This window comes from Neopsephotus bourkii, unplaced genomic scaffold (genome assembly GCF_033783945.1).
Source record: "Neopsephotus bourkii isolate Nb327-2 ecotype Australia unplaced genomic scaffold, CSIRO-AGI_Nbou_v1 NB_196, whole genome shotgun sequence".
In the NCBI taxonomy this organism is placed as follows: domain Eukaryota; kingdom Metazoa; phylum Chordata; class Aves; order Psittaciformes; family Psittacidae; genus Neopsephotus; species Neopsephotus bourkii.
In genome coordinates this window covers 16,954,562-16,976,800 of record NW_026900709.1, presented here as the reverse complement: position 1 = coordinate 16,976,800, position 22,239 = coordinate 16,954,562, and the positions used below count along the sequence as shown (strand labels likewise).

The 22,239-nt window shown below is 40.0% G+C and overlaps 1 protein-coding gene across 4 annotated transcripts in view; it reads right to left on the bottom strand.

Annotated features, from left to right (window-relative positions):
- The window catches only part of ITGB6 (integrin subunit beta 6), a 98,374-nt gene that overhangs the window by 5,654 nt on the left and 70,481 nt on the right, over nt 1–22,239 (bottom strand). For 2 of the 4 annotated variants that reach the window (XM_061344186.1, XM_061344187.1), the window contains exons 26-30: nt 21,703–21,843; nt 21,170–21,286; nt 20,598–20,774; nt 19,898–19,927; nt 16,729–19,678 (exon numbers count right to left, since the gene is read on the bottom strand). The exons of the other annotated variants lie outside the window; for them this stretch is intronic. In XM_061344186.1, the coding sequence (XP_061200170.1) occupies nt 19,461–19,678; nt 19,898–19,927; nt 20,598–20,774; nt 21,170–21,286; nt 21,703–21,843 (683 nt within the window). In that variant the 3' untranslated portion in view covers nt 16,729–19,460. Of the gene's footprint in view, nt 1–16,728; nt 19,679–19,897; nt 19,928–20,597; nt 20,775–21,169; nt 21,287–21,702; nt 21,844–22,239 lie in introns of those variants that run through there. 4 annotated transcript variants of the gene reach the window in all.

The window sequence follows — 22,239 nt, the reverse complement described above, 5'->3', positions numbered from 1 at the left end:
GATACAAAATTGCCCACAAAACAGGGTTTACAATGCAAATATTTACATCTGCAGTAACAGCCTTTACCATACTCTTTACTATTGATACTATTACATATGATAGTATACATTGTGTTATAGATATTATAACACTATGAAATATGTGCTAGTCTAACTGCAAGGTTAGTTTTGTAATGCAAACTCTGCTTCTCAAAATATCACTTTTGTGCTATGTAATGAAGTTTATGATAATTCAATTGCCCAAGAAAGGCAACAGACACTTTTCTGAATGACGATGTCAGCTGCAAGCAGCAGACCATGAGTTTTCTATGAAATCACAGACTACGTGAAACTGTATTGTAATAGATCTGAGGAAAAGGCGCTCTGATCAAAGTGGTCTCACAGTAATAGTAAAGTATTGATGCCATAGTACAGGGCTCTTGTAAAGTTGTATTGAAAGTACTGTTCTATAAATTCATATTGTACCAAATACTGAGAAGGAATACAGAATATCTGAGGAAATTAGAGTTTAGGCTATTAGGAAGGATTAAGGATTTTCTTGTCTAGCCTTGACAAAGATAGAGAGGGACATAATTATTCTTTACAATACATTAGAAGACTAAACCATCTGGAAGAGAAGCTATTTAAGCAAAAAGGACATAATTTCTGAAGGAACCGCAACTCAGAAATAAATCTAAGGCTCAAAACTGGAAAGAGATGTCTGACCACCAGAGGTCAGAGTTTGGAAAAGACTCACAGAGAAGTAGCGCTGATAAAGTGATTTTAAGACAGAACTTGGAAAGTTTATGAAAATAACGTTATTACATAGAGAGATGGACTCACACCCCAACTGACCTGCATAAACAATGTTATGAAATCATGGTGCAATGTTCTTTGGCAAGACTGTGCCACTGCTTTTCCACATGTATCACCATATGAATGCTACACTGAGCCTGAAATGGTTGACAGTGCAGCAGCAGCAAAAAACATTTTAGCCCAGAGTATATGGACTAAGTATATGAAATCCAAGGGCAACAACATTTCATTTGGTAGGGTTCCCATTAGGAAGAAAAGCATCAGTCACCAATGAATCTCTTTTTTTTTTCAACTCCAGTATTAATTTTCTGACATTACTGTGATAGTGTGATCACACCAGTGTGATCTTATCATACTGAATAGTCTTTCAGCTTTTAAAGATATCACTAAGGAGCCTTTAAAGAACCTACATGCCCCATATCACTCCAGAGGGAAAACTGTGAGCCAAACATTCACAGCTGTCAAGCAGCTAAGTGGCTTTTGGCAATCTGCCTTTAGGATTTTACTTTTCTGTGATTGTTCTTTCCAATTATGAATCAGATATTGCTTAACCCTCCCCTCCATATCATCACCTACAGGCTTAGTGTAGTTTAAGCAATTGATCATCACAGAGGAATATCTACTAAAAAGAAAATCTGAGACACTCATTTCAAAAGGATCTGCAGTAATTACCTGAGGAACTAGAGCAAATTTTCAGTCTTTCAATTCGTATTTGGCTTTTATGTAGTAATAACAACAACAACAATAATAATAACAACAAAACAATAAAGTGTGTGGGGTCAAGAATTTCTTCAGCTTACCTCCTAATTTACAATTACTGGCTGGCAAACATAACAGCGTTTTCCAGCTGACTGGGCATTTACACCTGAATGTAATTTTTTTGCTTCTTTTGGAACTGTTCATACATGACCATGAGTAATTCAGTAACTCCTACACTATCTTGGACAGCACTTTGAAGCTTAACTAGAGCCTTTTGATAACCTTCTAAATCATGCTATCATCACAAAAAAGAATGACACCAACTATTTAAGACAAATATGAATTGAGAGACTATTTCAACTAAGCTTGCAGCAAGGAATTTGCTGTACTTCAGGTGTGTGTCTCCTCATTGCAAAGCATTTAAAATCCATCCTATGGACTGATATGAAAAATGTATTTATCAGTGCCAGAGTATTCTTTGAGCTACATTCCTGGAACTGCCTCTAAAACCTAGATGATGTTGAGTATTAACCTAAAAAATAGATGCAAATTGTGCTTTACAATGAACTCCATGCTGATTAACAATGAAAAACCCTAAATCTCCAGCAATCCCCGCAGAATACCAGTGGCTTTTCTCTCACACCAAACTACATAAAAGTCCATGTTGTACAGGAGTGGATAAATATAGTTTGTATCAGTGTGAAGGGAATATAAACCAGTCATTTTTCTACTGTTATACTGTAGCTGCTGAAATAGAAAAATGTGGGTATTATTTCTGTCCCTTATGTCAGCTCCAACACAAGAGCCTAAGTGAGGTTACTGTGACTTGTAGTTCAGCCTAGTTCTTGACACAAGGTAACATGCATACTTCTGAGCCAACTCCCTAATGATGCAATTTAAGGCACCATTTGATCCTAGGCATTGCTGGCCTAAAAGTGTATATGAAGCTCACTTGACCCCCTGCACTAGGCTACTGCCACTAGCTGAACCCCCATCCTGCTAATCCTATTCTTTAGCAGAGGAAAAGAGCATCTCAGCTTTATTGCTGTTTTGGCCATTGTGTCAAGATCATTTTTCTCTTGCAAACTCAAGCATTAGCAGGGATTTCTAGACTCAGAACAATTACAGCAGCAGAGATATGCATATAAAAGGCAACTGATTTCTTTCCAGTAAGGTGACCTCACTGAAATGTTATTTCTAACTAATCCAAGCCGTTTCCCTCATTGCATCCAGCATCGCTGCCAGCTATCAGCTGCAGGATGCTCACAAAAACAATACTAAAAGAATGGAAGTAACTGAACTGGATCTGTTCGGCCTATATCATGTCCCTTAAAGTGAAAAGAGGTTTTCTCCTATTTCTTCCAGACAGGAGAAGGTTGGCAGGCAAATTTTATATTCCTTTCCAAGGGGAATGGCCTGACTTGGCTGGCACAATTCTAGCTCTTATTTGCCTCTAAGGTGGAACCCGAGTAAAGAACAGTAAAGAATGGACTAGGCAAGTTGCCCTTTCCCTGGTGAACCAAACCAACTTTTGCTAACATTTAGAAACAAACAGCTCCCAATGAGTCACCAGAGAACTGTGCAAGTCAAGAGTGAAAAACCTGAAACCAAAAAAACCCAAGGTGTGGCTAGCTGAAGTGAGTGCACTGAATGAATGATTTAGGTCAGAGTTTGCACTGAGTGTAAGCAAGGAACATGGACAAACTGTGTGCCAGTGCACTTCAGCAGCTAATCACACTAACACTATCTCAGGATGATTTCTCCCAGATATCCATGTCCTTTTTTTGTTCTTGGTGAAATAATTCACTTGGTTTCTTCTCTCCTTTCTCAAATGAGCTTATTTCCAAACAAGTTACCCTTCAGTCTTGATCTCCAAAATACCTTATATAATCACCACCTCTGAGTAATTTAAAAGCATCACTTTGTTAAGTTATCCAAACATACATTATATAGAAGATTTTATACAAGATAAACCACCTATATATAGAGTATGCAAGTTTGGGTTTGTCTCTTATTAACATAAACATTGAGTAATTTTCATGACTTGTGCATTCCTGAAAACAGTTTGCTGGGTTTTCAGGGAGGCATCTTTTCAGTCATTGAGTTTTAAAATTTAATCGCTGTGTTGCACATTGGCAGCTTCTGAAATAAGCCCAATTTAGTTTGTTGATGAAAAAATTTAATCATATGACTGGCAGCATTGGAGTTTAAGCTGGCAAAAGTTCTGCAAAACCATGTTGCCAATCAAAAACCCCCCATATTACACAAGCATCTGACATCACACCAGTGCCTAATAAAGCTTTGCAGTGACAGTTTCTTTGATTAAAAATAGAGCCTCAGAATCATAAATTATGTAGCATTTAATTTGTTGATACCAGAAACCTCAACACACCCATCTAACTCCCATACAGTGTTATTGCACTTATGCCAAATGGGATCTGTGCCAACCAGATTGCTGGACACTACATTATTCACGTTTTCAAAAGACAGCACCCAGTGTAGTCAGGACACATTTCATGAATAAAGATGAGACCTATCTGAAAAACTGAAGTAACAACTCATTTCTACAGAATGTATCAGTAAAGAATAGGAACAACCATCATTTAGTTGTGCCAAATTTCAATGTAAAGAAGGAAACACTTATAAAAACACAGACTTAAATTCGTGTAATGGAAGATGCTCAAAGCCAATCCCTCTTTTCCTGCACTGCCTCTAGCAATGTGAAACGTTTACCCAATGCTCTCCCTTGACATTTTCCATGGAGGCAGTGGCATGACCAGCAGTTCAAATGCCATATCTAGCTGTTTTTGCTGTGGGAAACACAGTCACCACACACTACCTCATACTTGCCATTTGGAGTCGGCAGCAGCTTTTGCCATCTACTGCAGAATGTGACTAAAATCAAAATTCAGCACATGGCTAGTTTGTTACCTGATTGTTTTTCTCAAGATAGAATGAAGCGCCTTGATTTCTTCTGAATGACAAAAGCTAGGCACATAGCTTCCAAGTGCTCCACAGAACCTTTTGGCCTCTTCCCGAGTCCTGATTCACAGCACTCACTCACTGGGAAAGAACTTCACAACAGCCAAACATCAGAGTAGAAAATGACACAAGTGACAGCTTTTTTAAACCACTCCTGTACTATTAAAATACAGCCACCATAGACAGGAATGAGGAACTGCTATTTCCATAGGGAGGGAGCTTGACTTCTTAACAATTATTTTATTTTTTTTTCAGTTTGTTTGACAACAGCCAGACTCTGAAGTTTAGCTGACAAAATTTGTTTCAATTGCAACACATTCCATATGGCAGACTTGCTGTTTTTCTTTACCAGAAAGATTTTAGAAAACAACACCCAACTCATTCCAAAACTGCAAGCCAAGTTATAGGTTTTAAGGGACATGCTTTTTCTTTCAAATTCATCGTGAACTGCAAAGCCCTGTGTTCACTGAAACCAGGCCTGTTTGGGTGCTGCAGGTGAAGGAAATTCTTCAGCAAGCTCTGTGCTGCCTGTATGTAGGTACCATATACCGGCTCACACACCTCAGGTATGTAGGTACCATATGCTACCATATTTGGCTCACACACCTCAGCTAACATGTCCACTTGATCCCCTTGACTGCGGTACAAGCCAGTTCCCATCAACTGGATCTCTCTGCACAGACATGCTGCACTTGGTCAACAGGAGTTTTGGAGGAGCTGCCAGGACCAGCTGTCACACCCCATCAGCATCTTTGTTGATATGAGGGAATGTCTTTCTCTGGGTGTTGGTTTGGCTTTGACTCCTGCTGGGATCTCTGTGTTCTCCTGAAACAACAAAAATAACACAAGTGGTACTACAACATTCAGAGAACTGCTTAAAATTGTGAAGTGGTAAATGATACTGGTTTGTAGCGCTTTAAAAAGGGGCCTCTGATACCCGTACTGTGCAATTTTAATGGAAATTGCACCTTGGTGTAGTAGCTCTATTGGCAGTATTTATGTGCTCAATCCCCTCAAAAGCTGTTTTCTGTTGTCACTGTACCACTGTAGGATTATTACTCAAATTACAATTGTAGAAACAGGCCACAACTCAAATGATGTTTTGTACCACGTTACCTTTGTTGCAAAACACACAGTTTGGAGGAGTGGCTTAAAAGAACACCAGTTATTTAGCAAATACAAATTCATTCAGGTGGAAGAGCTTTTACATTTAAATGAAAAAGCTGTTTTCTTTTTTTCTTCTTACACACAGAGCAGAACAGTTTCAATAAAAGTTGGGGAAGAGCCTGAGGTTTTGAGTCTCACATGATGTTTTGGAGGCAAAATTTAGCTTGTTGAAGGGAAGATGAAGACAAGACCTTCTCCAATGGCATGCTCCAAAATGCTTTCACTGCCTTTTGTGTGACCAGAAAGGGGCAAACTTTCAATATGCAGCTTAAAGGATGTTACAAAGAACAAAATTTTGGATTGATTTGGACTCGGGAGCGCTTCTGAGATTAAAAGAGCCTGTGTGAAAAGAGTGGACTCCTTGGGGGCTAAACTGCTGGCATTTAAAGGTTGTGATTGATTAAGCTATGAACTGAAGAGCAGCAGGTGTAGGGAACACACTGTTCCCCATGCAATCAGCCGAGGCTTGGAAATTGTGTCTTTTTAGGTGCAGGAGAGGCCAGAGCGCAGAAATAAGGAATGGAAACCAAAGTGCCTTTCAAATGGGAGATGAAGGAAACAAACATTGCAACACACATACTTCTACACGTATGCTAAAAAGCCAAATAATAAATTGATGGAAATCAAGTGTCTAGTCTTATGCAAAGAGAGTGACATCCTAGACATATGTAAGACATCACCATACCAGAACATAAACTATATAGAAAATATAAAAGTCACCTCTACTGGTGATGGAGTAGTGAAATTTATTAAAGAGATCTTACAACCAAATCAAATTAGAAAAGTAGGGAACCAGCAGTTGACACAGAATCTACATAGACCAAAATGCCATCTTTAAGCATCTGTAGTACTGAGTCTGCAGACTGCCTGCCTGACCAGAAGGACAGAATGGGTATGTTGAGAGAGGCACATGGGCAAAAAAGGCAAAGAGTGTGGGGAATACAACGAAAGCTGTACTTCAGATAATCCCTGTGTTGTCAGGACACGGCAGCATTGGAATGTAACACAGACTACATTTGACTCCGTCAATACTGCTTCATGGAGTAGTGAGACAGGGAGGCCACTGAAGAGATGCAGCCCTTCATTTGGTCCTCACCAACATGGAAAATCATGTCCTACATCTTCTGTTTACAGTTGCTGTTCCTGTGTTAGTATTTAAAATTCCCACAGGCTTGACAAAGTTCAAACATTCACAGCAGTTACGTGTAGTTTCAAAAGAAGGAGACATAGAAATGAGGAAGCTTGTGAAGAAGAAACAAAAAGGAGAACTAGAAACGGTAAGTTCTAAAAGGTGGAGCTGAATTTGATGAGGGATGCACAGCACAGCATCAGTGTATGCCATCTGCAAAAGTTTTGAGAACTGGGAAAAGGAAATGAGCACGGATAATCTCACCACTGGGTAGATTATTAGAAACAAGAAGTTTAAGTCATCTCAAAATAAAAACCACAGAAAGATTCATAAACCAACATATTAAAGGAATGCACAGCAAAAGAACAATAGTGTGATCAGCAGCTAACAAATGGAATCCAGGCTAATATTAAATCATTCCTTAGACACATCAAGACCAAGAAGCCCACTGGAGTCTGATGGCACAAATGACAACTGTAGAGTGAAAAAAAGGAGAGGCCAAAACATTTCCAGAGAAGCTAAACAATGTATTTGAATGTGGACACTGGAATAAACAGGCAAACCACATACTTGAACCCTTCTTTCTGAGGGAGTCTGCAGAGACTCTGCCTGAAATGTGCTAATTGTGAAAGGCTGTAATAAGGTTGAAATAACAGACCTACTAATAGCTCTACCTTTCTCTTTAAGCTCTCTCTGTGCTGGGAGGCTGGAGGGTGGCAATGTGACACTGACCCCTAAAAAAAAAGATTTCAGGGTGGAAATGAGGGGACAGGATGGAAAACACTAAAGGCTGGTAAGCCTAACATCAGTGTCAGGCAAAGCAGAAAAGCTGTGTTCAAGGATAGAATTAGTGTGCATCCAGATGAGTGTGATCTATCTGGGCAGCATCAACACATCTTTTATAAATGCAGTATTTACCATCTCAGCCTCTAGGCAGTTTTTTTTTACAAGGTCAGCAAGCATGCAGACAAGAATGGTCTGGCTGATGTGGTCCACCATGGAATTTCTTGATCCAGAGGAAAACTCCTACTGGGTGAACAAATCAGCAGGCACTCCTAACTGGAACTTGCTGTTCACGTTTTTCTACTGAAGTGAGTGGGCTTTGTTGTAAAGACATTATTTGTACCTTACTCTTGTTATTTCTGAGTGTGAGACTGAAATAACTTTTGTTATTACCCACATGAAGCTGGGATTTGAACAAGAACTACCTGTCTGTGACTCAACACTCGTGCAACTCAAGATAAAGTTTGTGGGTGGACAGTGCATACAAATGAGTTTATAGAACTCCTCTCTGTGCTTGACACCAAAGGTAAATCAGGGACAGTCTATGAGAGTATTGCCATCAGCTTTTCATCACTGCACAAGTACTGCTGGTGAGTTGTTTTCATGTGCTTGACGCAGAATGTATGAGGGAGAATGAAGAAGATGAAGATAGTACATAACAGTACAGATCCCTTATGACTGAGATCAGCAGTGCTCCGCACATGCACTAACCATTAATAAGCTTCTAGACAAAACTTCAGAGTAGACTTCAAGCTATAAACCCTTCAGGATTTGGTCATTCAAGATCATCTCTGTGAAAAACATATATTATAGAGATCATCAGCTGTGTTCAAGCTGAATCTGTTCTTAATTCAGTAACTACCAGGCCAGAACAAGTTCTCAGTGTCTCCTTTTGGAGCTGATCTGCTTTATTCTAAGCACTGAAATATTTCTTTGAGCACAAAGTGGAATTTAGGTCTCCCTCTTACTTTCCCCGCAAATGAGTACTATTACTACTGGAGCACAGTTTCACTCACATTCTCATTATTTCTTGTTGAATGTTTACTAGTGTAGAGGCCACAGTTAGACTGTTCCCCTTCTGAAACTAGTTCTTGACTTGACAACCTGTACTCTTTAGAAAGACAAAGTGCTAAAGGTATACTGATTTTAACATTAACTTAGTGATGCAACCACTAACTTTAGAAGGGAATCCTTATGGCAACAATAACTCTATTTGTTAAATCTAGCATTTATCTTTAACCTTTACTCCCACACACTTTTATAGCTACAAGCCCTGCCAGAGAGGACACAACAGGCAAAATAGGAACAAGAAGTGAAGCCAAGAATCTTGACTTTAAAAGCAAAAGTTAGTGGATACTCCAAGTCAGAGCATATTTTATGCATTTAACACATGTTTAAATGCAAAGGTTGGACATAAAAAGAAAGCATGAGCAAACACAAACACAGTGCTAGAGATCCCTTTAAACAGAAGTTGCCTTCAATTACTTTACTTTTATAAACAATACCATGGTTTTTGAAAGATTGCTAATGCTCTAATATAACACCATAACAACGCTGTAATGAAACATCTTGGGGTGGTGATCTCACATTTTTTAACCCAATACATAACTGAAAATAGACTTAGTTTATCCATTTCATGACATTGTCATTTTAGGTCCTTCCTGTTACTACTATTAGCCTGAACTGAGAACAAAAGTTATATGAAGTTTAGTTGGGAAAAAAATCCCACTTTGGAAATTAAATTTTGCCAACAGTTTTCTGGCATAACATGTATCTGTTTGCCTTCAGAAGCAGTCTGAAAACAGTGATGGAATAAGGTACTTCATGCAAAAGGGGTTCCCCTTACTAACAAGATGTGTTTGCAACTTGCATAGTACTTGGCAATCATTCTCCCTAGAAGACACAGGGGGAATACTCAAAGCAAAAAACAGGTGAGTTGGTCAACATGAAATAGCCATAGTAGTAAAGCCAGGAAACAGAGGCTTTTGCCTGTACCTGCCACCAAACAGCACAACAGTAAAATGCACAGCTTCTCTTTTCTTTTTGCCCAGCTCTTCTCTGAGATACAGGAATAAAGACTGGTTGATTCATGGATTCAGTGACTGACCATTGCTCTGATGTCATTTGGCTACTTGTTTGTTATTAGTATCATAATTGCCTAAGCATGGAAACAGCAATGCATGCCCTCATATCTTGAATATTTCACCCATTACATTTGTTTGCTTCGTTGGAAGTTTGTTTCTTTTTCTCACAAGGGCAGGATGAAAGCAGCAGGACCCACGATTGAAGCATCTCACACAACTGGTGCTTCAGCAGGAGGGGCTGGGTCCCTTTTGCAGGAATTCCTGTGCAAATATGCAGCTTTCCCCTCTGATCTTGAAGTGCCTGGTAACATACTAAGACCGTCATTCATGGTCACCGCGAGGTGCTCAAGTTTAATGTTTTTGGTCACAAGTACTGTAAGTGTTCATTTTACATAACTAGTTGCAATTTAAATAAGTCCTGGAAGGGACAGGAAACTATTGCAGCATTCTGGAAATGGCACACATTGTAATTACTCCAGTTCATCATTTCTAATATCTGCCAGTACACATACACATGAGTTACATCAAAATAACTAAAGAGAGCTGCAAGTAATCGGAGAATGGACTTTTGCTAGCTACCGTATAGGCTACTGGATAGGACTTTAGCGGACCTTGTAATACCACCTACAGCATTACAAAGTCAAAAATATGCACACAGAATCACAGAATGGTTTGGGTTGGAAGAGACTTTAAAGATCATCTAGTTCCAAGCCTCCTGCCACACCTCTGGTAGGAAATTAATTGTCAAGCAACTCAGCTTTAAAAAGGTTGCCTAACAGTAACATTTTTCTCTAACAGCCTGACACCTAAAATGACTACACACTGAATTATGGGGAAGAAAACAAAAATCAGTTTGGCATCCCACATGATCTATTTGTTTTAAATAATGCATTCTGCTATGTCTATTTTGGCACTTGCTAACAGCAGATGTCTCTGTGCTGCAACCAACGTATCAACCAGGAAAAGAATTCCAACGTTAAGCAAATGGTGAAACTTGTTCCTAAATTTCTTTTCTTCTCCCATCTTTTGAGTTGTGTTTGGTGGGGTTTTGCTGGTTCTTTTTTATTTCTTTCCCCCCCGGGTTGGGTTAGGTTTTTGTTGGTATTTTTTTGTACCAGGTTTTTTTTTCGCTTTAATCTACTTTTTTTTTTTTTTTCTGTTTCCATGTCACAATATAATTATAGCTAAGACTGGCCACAAGTTAAACACTGAACTGCACTGGAATTCAGGGTAATGCCCATACCTAATGCTTCCTTTCTTCTATCCCTAAAGCACTTAAGAAAAATACCTGTACGGACTACATAGTCACCTCTCTGTCCAGGTTGAAGTGTAAGGATTAGAGCATCCAGGTAGAGTAAGATGTAAATATGTAACAGCAGAATCTACTTTCCAAAGATTATTATGCTTTCCCTCCACCCACCTTCTTGTGATTTATATGTTTACATTAGGGTTCTGAATATTTACCACAGTAGCTTTTGAACAATATTTTCTAAGGCAAGTCTGCAGCTTGGTGCTCCTCTCCTCTTTAGAGCTTTGAAAATCCATTTTTCCTTATTGCAAAGTGGTCAAGAGGCAGACACAGTCTTCCCCCCCCCCCCCGCCCATGATTTATATCACTATAAATGTATAATTTCTCATGATTCCTTTGGTGTTTGACTTATTTCTGCTTCAGAACTGCTGAATCCTACTACAGGGAGAAAATGAGTCTAAGACTGAATTGTTATCCATCTTAAATTCAGTTATATACTGCAAATTATCTCCTCCCTTTCTGCATAAAGTACGAGCCACAGAACAGGCATTTATTTTCCAGAGAGATCCACATTACCTTTTACATTTTCCCAGAATGTTTTGTATGCTGGTTTCCAATTCAATCTCTTCTCTAGAGGGTTAATAAATAGTGAACTGACTTCCCCCAGCTGGTTTTGTTCAAAGTGCTGTCATCCTCCTGAATTCACTCAACATCTATCAGAAACAAAGACGTCAAACAAAGCCTATTTATGCTTCAGTATTCTCTTGTGAAGTTTTGGCCTCCAGCCAGAAAATCTTATTATTGTCCAAGTAAGCTTTATTTTCCTTTCCCAGCAGTTAGCGTGGATCAGAAGAACGACTGCTTTAAAATGCAGTCATAAAAACAATACACTAGCACTGATATAGCACTGTGCGCCTTAGGTTAAGCCTTGCATTTGTTTTGGGTGTCCGTGTGTTTGGTATCATGTTCCAGTGTGAGCTTTTTTCAGCATCTACTGAATGTTCCTCTGTCTCCAGAGGGAGACACAAAACCTCCTAGCTGTATTAGAGCTCTATTTAAATACCATATCCATAAATGTTGAATAATGTCCATGTCAGAATTAATTTTCTTCTTTTTGATGTTATTATGCAAATGGATTAAATGCATCTAACTTCAAGAAAGAAATTTTTAATGATTTTATGATCCTGGTAGTACTGAGGGCAACCATTCCTGCCCTTTCTCATAACTTAGGGCTTTGCTTTGAATGTCATGGGCCTTACAGTCCATCCAGCAGCTCCTGAACCAGATTTGGCCACAGACACACTCCAGCAGACTCACATGGAACTAGGAACAGTTATTTGTAAGTCTGCCAAAAGCTGCCCTGTAAGTCAGTCATACCTGAGAGCTTTGAACTGAGCAGCTGCTGTGCAGGAAGTTGCTGCTTCCACTAAGTGTCACAAAGGAGGAGGAAGGAGGAGCCTGGGACATCGCTCTCTCCTGCAAGAGCTGCTGCTTCTCCCGGGCGGCTATCCCCAACTGGGATCCAGCTCCAGACCTGCTAAGGCAACTGGACCACCCAAAGGTACATCTCAGAGACAACTTCAAAGTACAATCCACATGAACAGGTCATCAGGTGCCCCATCACCTGCATCTGTGAATTCTCTGGGGGAAAACAGAACTAAAATTAGAGTTCCTTCTTTGCATGTGTCCTTTTGGTTTTGAGGTGCTGTGTTCAGTGGGGCAAGGCACTCCAGAAACCTGCAGCAGTGAAAGCAATATCAGCCGCATTCCTGGGTATGGTGTGTGGGGAGAAGCCACTCTGCTATTTATACTACAGCTATTTTAAAGGGTAAAGCAGCTGCTGTTTCAGTAGGTATTCTATTAATTTGTTCTTTCCAGATGGAAAGCCTACTGAAGCTGTTCTGATGCATTTCCACGTTTAACTGAAGAGAACCTTTCTTTTTTTATAGTAACAATGTGTCGCATATGTACAACTCCATCTTCAATGTTCGTTTTTGAAACAATAATTAAGCAATTAATTTGCCTCGCAACAGTTGTCATCCCACAGGAATACAGGAATACCAGGATGTGATATGTGGCAGCAGAAACAACACCTTCTTCCCTTTTCAGAAAGAATCCCTCCCATGTTCTTGAATATTAAATAGCATAATATATAATGTCTAGGTCATGTAAGCATTTAGGTAGGTGACAGATTTCAGATATATAATAGCTAAACCTGTTAGGATCAGAGGAAATGTCCCAAAAGAAAATTGTACAGATAAAGCAGAATTATGGGTAACCTGTGCTAGGACCATAACAAATGAAGCCTTACATGACTTCGAATATTCTTTTACTTTATCTTAAAAGTTTACGTACTCCAGCTTATTGGCAGTGTCCAATGTTAGAGATTCTGCTTGCATACCTGAATGAACCTGGAAGCATCAAGATCTGGGATGGAGTCCCGCATCCATCATGGTGAAGCTATGCAGCCCAAAGCTGCTGAGGAGATCGAGCCTGCCTTTTATCAGCACCATGCAAGCTTGCTTTTGGTTTCCAGCAAGGGCTTCTCACCTACAACACACACAAAGTTTAGGACAGGAAGAAGTGGAAAAGCAGGTTTAATCAGGTTATGGATCAGTTCAATGGCCTAAGATCATGCTTCAGAATAAATGACCTGAATAAATAGCTTTACAAAAGTACTTGATGGACTACTTTTCTGTAAAATACAGAGGATTTTTTGTACAGTGTTTATTTTTTAAGATGAACATCCATCTATAAAAATCTGAGAAGATACAGGGATAATTTTTGTTTTCCAGTGTATATTCTGAGACATTGACCCAGCGGCTGCATTCTACCAGCCAACCCAGTAGTGGTAGATGGCCTTCAACCACCCAGTGACTGCCACCATTAGCTGCACACTGGCTGCCTCTGTGGCATGCAGGTTGTTAGGCCTTTATGTGTGTGATTCAGAGAAAGAATCTTTCCCTACTAGCATGCAGAGAAGAATGACTTTTAGCCCACTACACATTTCAATCTATAGTTCTAGCTGTTGCCACTAAAACTATGTTTTGAAGCATTTATTTCTGAGAACAGCGGTAGAGATACAGTCTGTAGGCTGAGGTTAAGAAAACGTTAGGATTTCTTACAACAGTAACAAGCCAAGGAACAAAAATAAGCATCAAAAATAAAGGAAACGGTAGTAGAAGTGCTTTTGCTATTACCTAACTGCACACTTTTGGAAATGACTGCAGTTGAGAACCGCTTCAGTAGTTACAAATTATCGTGGTGTTACTTGCAAGCACTGTGGCAGGCTGGGTCTAGTACACTTCCTTTGACAACTGCGGTTGCTTCATCACAGGAAAATTGGGAAGGTCAAGAAGAGCTGCAGTATAAGGGTGTAACATTATAAAAACTAGGACCTTGAAGTGAGGCTTTATTCCAAAATGATTCTCAACATCCTTTTTTTATGCTTAAATTTATATTAATCGGAATCCAAATCATAGTCATCCTGCATAAAGATAATGGCTATAGAAAGGGATCAGCAACTCTTACACACTAAGCACTTTACAGAATAAATTGAGAGGAGAAAATGAATCTGCTTTCAACAATGCTGTGGAATGTTTACTTATGGAATGGATGTCTAAAATGTATAATAATTCAATTTCTATGTCTTCATTTTCTTTTTCCCGTGTAAATTAGTAAGTAAAGGCCTGCACTGCTACAGTCAAGGAATAAAACGCTAAACCAAATCCATTTACCAAACCCAGGGACCTGGCTGGAGCATTTCCTATGAATTACCTTTCCAGCAAAGGGATCAGAACGAAAACATACCTCAAGGATACACTTACTTATTTTTTACTACTCAGGAACCCAAGTGGATTTTCCCATCACTCACCAAACAAAAGAAAAAGCCACAGATCAACGTAAAGACCTGCATTATTCCAATCAGAGCATTTCAATGCATCCCCTTAAAGTTGTTGAGAACGAACCCTGAGACTTGGAGAGCTGTTTTAACACAGCTTAGCAGTGTTCCAGCTATGGCTAAGAGCTGACACTGATATTTGCAGTCCCGTAAATTGGGAGCTTTGCTGCTCATTTAATTAGAACTTCCAAAGGACCCGGAGCAGCTCCCTGATTCTTACTCTCGCACAGCCCATTTTGCCAGCTCTGTGTGTTCCAGTGCCATCTACTGGCCAAACCGAGACTGTGTTTCCAAGCCCCAAGATCAACTTTAATTCAGAACATAGTTACCATCTCAGAGCACCGTAAATCCTGTGAATTTACTCCTGACAGTCATCTACACGAGGGCTGCATCAGATTGCAGTAGATCAGCGCTGGCCTGGGGGATTTAAAACCAACATTCCACTTATTACCAACGGAAATATTATATTATTATTATAGCTCAAGAAGAGGTGCTTTATATATATATATATATACATTTATTATTTTTTAAGCTGAGGATTTAGAGCCCCATTGCTGAATGCATGCAATTTAGCTTTTAAGCAAAACATTCTAAATGCCCTGGAGGAAAAGCATGCCACAGATTTCATCACAGTGAGTTTTATTATTACAAGATACTGAGGATGCCTGTTACTACACTAATGGAAGGGCAACATGATGAAAGAAAAAAGCAGGAGGCTAAATTAAACAGGAATTTGTGCAACAGTGCCCTGGGAACCAGGGCTAGTCGAGTCTCACAGAGCATGGAAACCCCTACCTTTTCCCTGCACACCTTCCAGACTGCACTCCACAGATTCCAAGCAGCCCCATGGCTCCTCTCTTATCATGATCCAACCACAGAAGTGTGTGTGAAGGTAAAGGAAGGGAGGAGGAGAGCAGAAGAGAGGAGGATCCCTGGACAAAGGGCAGCACTGCACCCAGGAGAGGCACAGCTGGAAGGGGCTTTGTTTGAAGGTCACATTGCCCACTTACAGCCTTGTGCCCTTTGCTCTCCCCGTCCATGCTGGACATCTCTAGGGTACATATGTTCCCATTGCAGACTCCCATCCGGCTGGAATGTGACAGCTGCATGAGGCATCTCCTTCTGTCAGAAACATGCTGCAAGTACTGCTAAAAGGACCAGGAGGCAAATTTTCTCCTGGAATGGATTTTGCAGAAATTAAGCACATGGATTTTTTTCCAGACCCCAGCGTCTGGTAGACAAAGTTTGTCATATGTTCACCTGAATGCATCTACCTCTGGTGGAGATACCCTTCCATTCCCCAAGTGGTACAAAAATATCCAACACTTTCCTTTCAGTAAACTCTGTCAAAGGAGCTGGCATGGCACAAGAAAATGCAACATTCATTTACCTGCTCAGGCTCTGGTGAACCCTTTGGTGCTAGCCATGGAAGCTACTGCGCTACAGTCCATGCATTTCTACCTTGTTTGTGGCAGGGACAAGAAGCTCCCACACAGCACAGCCTCTACAGTCCAGCAGGAATATCCCTAAAGCCCATCACTCATCCCTAATGGCCCCAGCTCCCAGGGCTGCTGGGGACAGGCAGTAGGCTGGGAGAATATCTGTGTGCCAGCATCATGCTTCTAATCCTTCATCCTTACTGATGATGCTGTGGCTCCTTCCTCCTCCCAGCACCTCCTGCACACACGTTCTGGGACATCTTTGTCCATGCCTTGGGAAACACTGAGGCCACTATACACTGAGACCACCACATGTGGAGACAGTTTGCAATGCCCAGATCTATGTTCAGCCACATAGTAAGAAAGGAGGCTGGTGCAAGCTGTTCCTCTTCTACGAGGATGAACTGGTGTGAAGCTTGGGGACTGCTGCTACTATGAGACACTACAGCCTGCAGCCAATTAAAGCTGGGGGAAGAGTCAAGAAAATTACAGCACACAAATTTATTAAGGACACTTTAATTTTCCAGCTGAAATAATACAGTGAAACTCACTGCCAGTGTCATCAAGGTCAGCAGTGAAACCATAGTCACCACATACTCTCACCAGGAACAGTACAGGAGACCTCTGATTAAGGGAAAACAAAAGATGGGTAACAAAACCCAGAACAAACACTAGGAAGCAATCAACAGTTACATTCTTGAGTGAATAATACCTGCAATTATAAAAGTTCAATGAAGACAGATTTAAAAATAAATATTTAAGGGTCTGTTTCCTCAAAACCATTTCAAAGTAGTGAGAAAATACTGCTTGAACTATTTTTCCCTTAATGAAAGGTAACCTACATCAGAGTTAATATTAATCAACGATCACTATTCTGAGGTTAGGGTTATTTATTATGCCACTGCCCTTCAAACATTCATATTCAACTGATTACAACATTCCTCAAGGAAAATTGATAAAATGCCTATGTCAAGTTTTGTGAAAAAGAATATACACTTTCATTAACCACATCAAAATCTGACAAGAGCCTGCATAACTAGTAACAACACTGTAGCCTGATGAATACACATCCTTGGAGAAAACACAGCTTACTCTAGCAAACAAAACCCATCCTGCAAGCCACTCTGCTTGCCATACTGTGAGAAGGCAGCACTCACACGCTAGTCAGTGAATGGGAAGAACAGGATTTGTTGGTTTAAGTTCCTCCAACTGTAGTATAAACAGGTGAAATTCTCATGGGGAAGGGGGAAACGGTCACAACCTTTTTTCTTCTCTTGGTGGTAAAGAAGCTATCACAGCTCATACATACAAACTGCAGATGATCTGGCAACTGTACTCAAAAGTTTCAGCCCACAAACTCTAATGAGAGACTTCATATAAAAACAGCCCCATAGACAAATCTAGATGACTAAACCCAAACCTTTAAAACATTACTGAATACTAATGTATGGTGTCAAGCCATTAGCCAAAATATACACAGAAAAGCTGTTTATATTTTATACGATGGAAAAACCTCAGGTTAAAAACTTGTGATAGCTACACCCATAGAAGTTACAGAAAACGGTAAACTGAAAATTATATTGGGATCAAAACCATCTGCAGCCTCTGACAACATTTTTGAACAGTTCTGTAAACTGGCACAGAAATACTCTGTGTATTAAATACTTTTTAAAAATAGCCTTATACGTAATCATAACATGAACAGGCAATTTTTGTTTCTAGCATTGGCCATGTGAAACGTAACTGAAAGGCAGCCATACATTCCTGTGCATGTGCACAAAGCGTGTGTAAAAACATTTCAGCTGGTCTTGGCTGCTCGCTTAGTTCAGAGGGATGTACCTCCATGTTAGGGCTCTTGCTAAATTGCTAGAACGAGTCACCATAAAAGAAGCAAACCAACAAGCCCCACAACAAACACAGCCCTGCACAGCAGCTCGCAGAGGCCACTGAAGGCACAGTAAATCCTCTCTGAAATGGCTCGTCCTGACCAACCTTCTGTTTTTCCACACTGTAATAAAAACAAGAAGTAACATCCCTGAGAACCTGCCAGGAACTTCCAAGAGATGCGGGTGAAGGGTTGGTGAGGGTGGTCCCATGGAGAGTAAGCACTGCTGTCTTGGGCTGCTGTAACTGAGGTACTGCCGAGACCTGAGCTGGGTCCTTCACAACCACCAGCCTGCAGACCAACTGGTCATCTAAGCCTACCTCCTTTGTTAGCACCTTAGTATGAACACTGGAAGTGAAGTGTCCTTCTGAGGGTCTGCTACATCAGCTTATAGGAATACAGCACCCTTTGGGAAGAGCTTCCCCACATATCATCCTTAGCTTTTGAGAGCAGGGTCTCACAAGAGCACACATTAATGCTGCTTGCAGAAGTACTGTAGGTGAACAGTAAAGCAACTTATTACCATAACTTCAGCAACAGTTCTTTTTCTTCAAACAGATACTGCCCCAAAGTGTCTTTAAAAGAGGTTGATGGGATTCCATTTCTGAAATAACCTAGGTGAGATATCACCCAGTTACATTTTAACAGGGCAGTGGATGCATCTCAAATGAATATATTACCTTGGGGATGACAAAGCCCAGATGCCATTATATCTCTAGACTAACTTGTTTTATAACACGAAATAGGTACCACGGGCCAAACTACCAAAACTCTGGCACCTTCAATTCAAAAGTGACTTCATCCCTCTGCAAGCTTGGAAATCCACCTGGCAAGAATCCACATTCTGAAAAGTAACTGCTCATTCTGCAGAAGGAACGGCTATTAACAAAATAAAATCTATCCCATAATCCTTGGGGTATGTTTCAGAGTTCCTAAATTCAATGCCAGATTTCAATGCTGGCTCATGAGCAGATTCTGCAACATATAAAACAAAACAAAAGCCCAATTGTTCCCAAAGGAAAAAGTTTCATGAGAATGCCTGCTGCTCTGAGGCCTCGGACATGACTGCCCCATATGAGCAGTTGGAAGTTTATAGTGTGGGAGTATTTTCAGTTCCCAGCTTGCTCCAAAAGAGGCAGTTTCTCAATGGTTCTGCCTTGCATCCTCACTTTATCCTAACACAAAGCAAAAGCTCTCCAAGGTAGGAAGCCCCTATGATATTCATACGAATGACTGCAAGAGTTTCTCTGGATATGGGTGCCCTGGGGAAACTCCCAAGAAGGAGAAAACCACTGCAGATCATGGAGTTTCGCATGGAAGATGTGACTGCTTGCGAATTCTGATCAGTTAATTGTTGTCACTTCTCTCAAAATCAGAAATGAGGATGCTTTCTTCCAAAGGAGGAACATCAGCATTGATCTGTGGCAAATAGGCATTTCTGACCCACAGTATCCTGCGGAAGAGCTGGTTATTCTGCTTGTAGAGGCACCACAGAAAAAGGGAAATGGCACCCAGCATCACCAGTGTCACGAGAACAGCCAGAGCGACAAGTCCATGGTCTGATGCTGAAAGGGAGTACAGAAATTGTTCAGAAGAAAATATAGCTATAATAGATAATTCTAAATATAAACACATAGATGTTTTATGGAAAACATATTATTACTCCCCATATGTCACACATTTTCAATTACAGTTTTAACAGCGAAAAATGTTATCTCACAAAATACAAGCTCAAAATATTTTATTACTTCTTATAAAGAAAAAAAAGTACAGAGACAACTTACCTTTTTCAGAGGATTCTGTTGCATCGATATCTGAAATAGAATCCAGAACCATCATAAAATTGCCCAGAGAGATAACAGAAGTTACCATACATACTCACTGTAGAACTGATACTGAGAAGACAATCCATCTAAAACCATACAAGAGCAGACTGTTCTTTGTTTAATTTGACCCATGTCAATAGGATTCCAAATGGCCAAGTTAAACACGATTAATCTGTTACCTAAAATCCCTTAAACTTGTCAGGATATATTAACTGACACTTATGCAAGGATGAGCAGCAGTACTTATCCACTTTTTAAAGTATAAATGCATGAGCAGAAGCCTGCGGTGATAGCTATTGTGTCCAGCGGTGACTCAGGCACTTGGGGTGGGCTCTGGAAACACTCCAGTTCTCACAGACTTGCACTCCTACTAATGCAGTGTCTTTGTGGCTTTCCTATCATACGGGGTCTGTGGAGGTCAACCTGATGCTTTGCACATGGCTCACCCATACAACAGCAAGTCTACTGCAGTTAGCAATAACACCGTGGCTGCCCAGGTCCCTCAGAAGGAGGGTACCCCACCTAGGTTTTTTCTATTTTTAATAATACCAAGGGATGGAATTATTCATGAACACTAAGAGCAAGTAAACAAGCAACAAAGAACATGTAAAACAATGGTTATAAGGACACAACTGTCTTCTTTTATGGAAGCACATACCTGCATCCATTTTACATACAAATCCCTTTTTTTCTCTGCATGAAGACAATTGCCAGACACCATCTGTGGTCCTCAGGCTGATGCAGAAATTCCCTTTGAGATGATCAAATTCAGGCTCCCTGATGCCCCAGTTGGAGTAGTTTAAGGGAGAACCATCAAACCAGGAGACTGTCTCATCTACAGGCAGAAGTCATAAATCATTATAAAATATCACAGCATTTTGATAAATATCTGTTTCAGCTGGACTTACCCTCACATAAAAGAAGACTGTATTACAGAATGCCAGGATTTTGTCTGTTTGACCACTATATTATTTCATCATTTTACTTGAAGGATTTAAAAACATTCTATGTATCTGACATGAGACAGCCTGTAGTCCATCTTTAAGATAAGGGTATTCACATGCACACATTCATACTGAGTATTCAGTATACTAAGAAGTAACGATTACAAGTAAGCTTGACTGGTTTTACTACATCATAAATGGGTAATAAGCATCAAAAAACCCCAAAATCTCAAAGGAAGATGGTAGCATTAAAATGATCAAAATGCAGAACAGATTCAAAACCTACTGTCTGTAACAAGCAGGATGTTCAACCAAATCATTTGCACAGAATAACCAAAACTGTGCAATTCTTCCAAAATGAAGGCATTTTCGTCTTCATCTTGAATAGTTAGAAGATTTGATCCTACAAATTAAACACAGAACAAGTTTTCAAACAATCTATGCCATTGAAATGTAATACTGCATTTCAAAATGTTAATATTATGAGCCTTAAGTGAAAAACTTGAAAAGTCTGGTTATACATTATAAATTCTTAAATTTGTAATTAATGCAAGAATGCTCAGGCTCATGCAAAACTGTTCTCACATAATTTTAAAAAAGTTTGAGGGGAAAAACTAATTTTATGTGTTATTCCAGAAATCAATATTTTGGATGGAAAGGACCTTTTTTTTTTTTAATGCAAACAGCATCCAGCTTTGTAGTTGGCTTATGAACTTCACTATCAGCATCTTGCACTAGTGAAAACTCGTGCCACGATTTCAGTAATTTCAGATAATATGTATCACAATGATATTTTGTAGCTACAAAATAATTACTTACCTTGATTTTTGCAGACTTCATATGCAGTATCCAAACTTGTGCCCTGCAGAACTGTGGAAAAGCTGTAGCAACTGTTTTTGAATTTGATCCAGGGAACACTTTTTTCTGAACATAAGCCTTTATAGGCAGTGAGTTTCTTTTCTGTGGTAGAAATAACAGCATGGCTTTATTGGCACAAGAATATACACATTAATATAACATTCCACATTCTGTTTTGGAGTAGTGCTAATAAGCGTGTTATTCCATCATGCCTCTATTTTTTTCCAAAGTGAAAATGTAGCAGTTGTATATATTTGTATCACAATTGTAAGGCTGGCTTTATTTCTGATCAAAATCAGCAGTATTGCAACAGCAGTACCAGGACAATCTAACCGGTGCTGATGTGCAGAGGGAGTCATGAGCTAACTACAGGCACATCTGAGCACTTTGGACTTCCCAGCATCTCCCAGAGGGCTGGGGATTTCAAAGGACTAAATTGCACAGGTAACTGATGCCAAATACTGTGGCACAGAGGAGGGTTTCCCCCAGTAAGCAGCA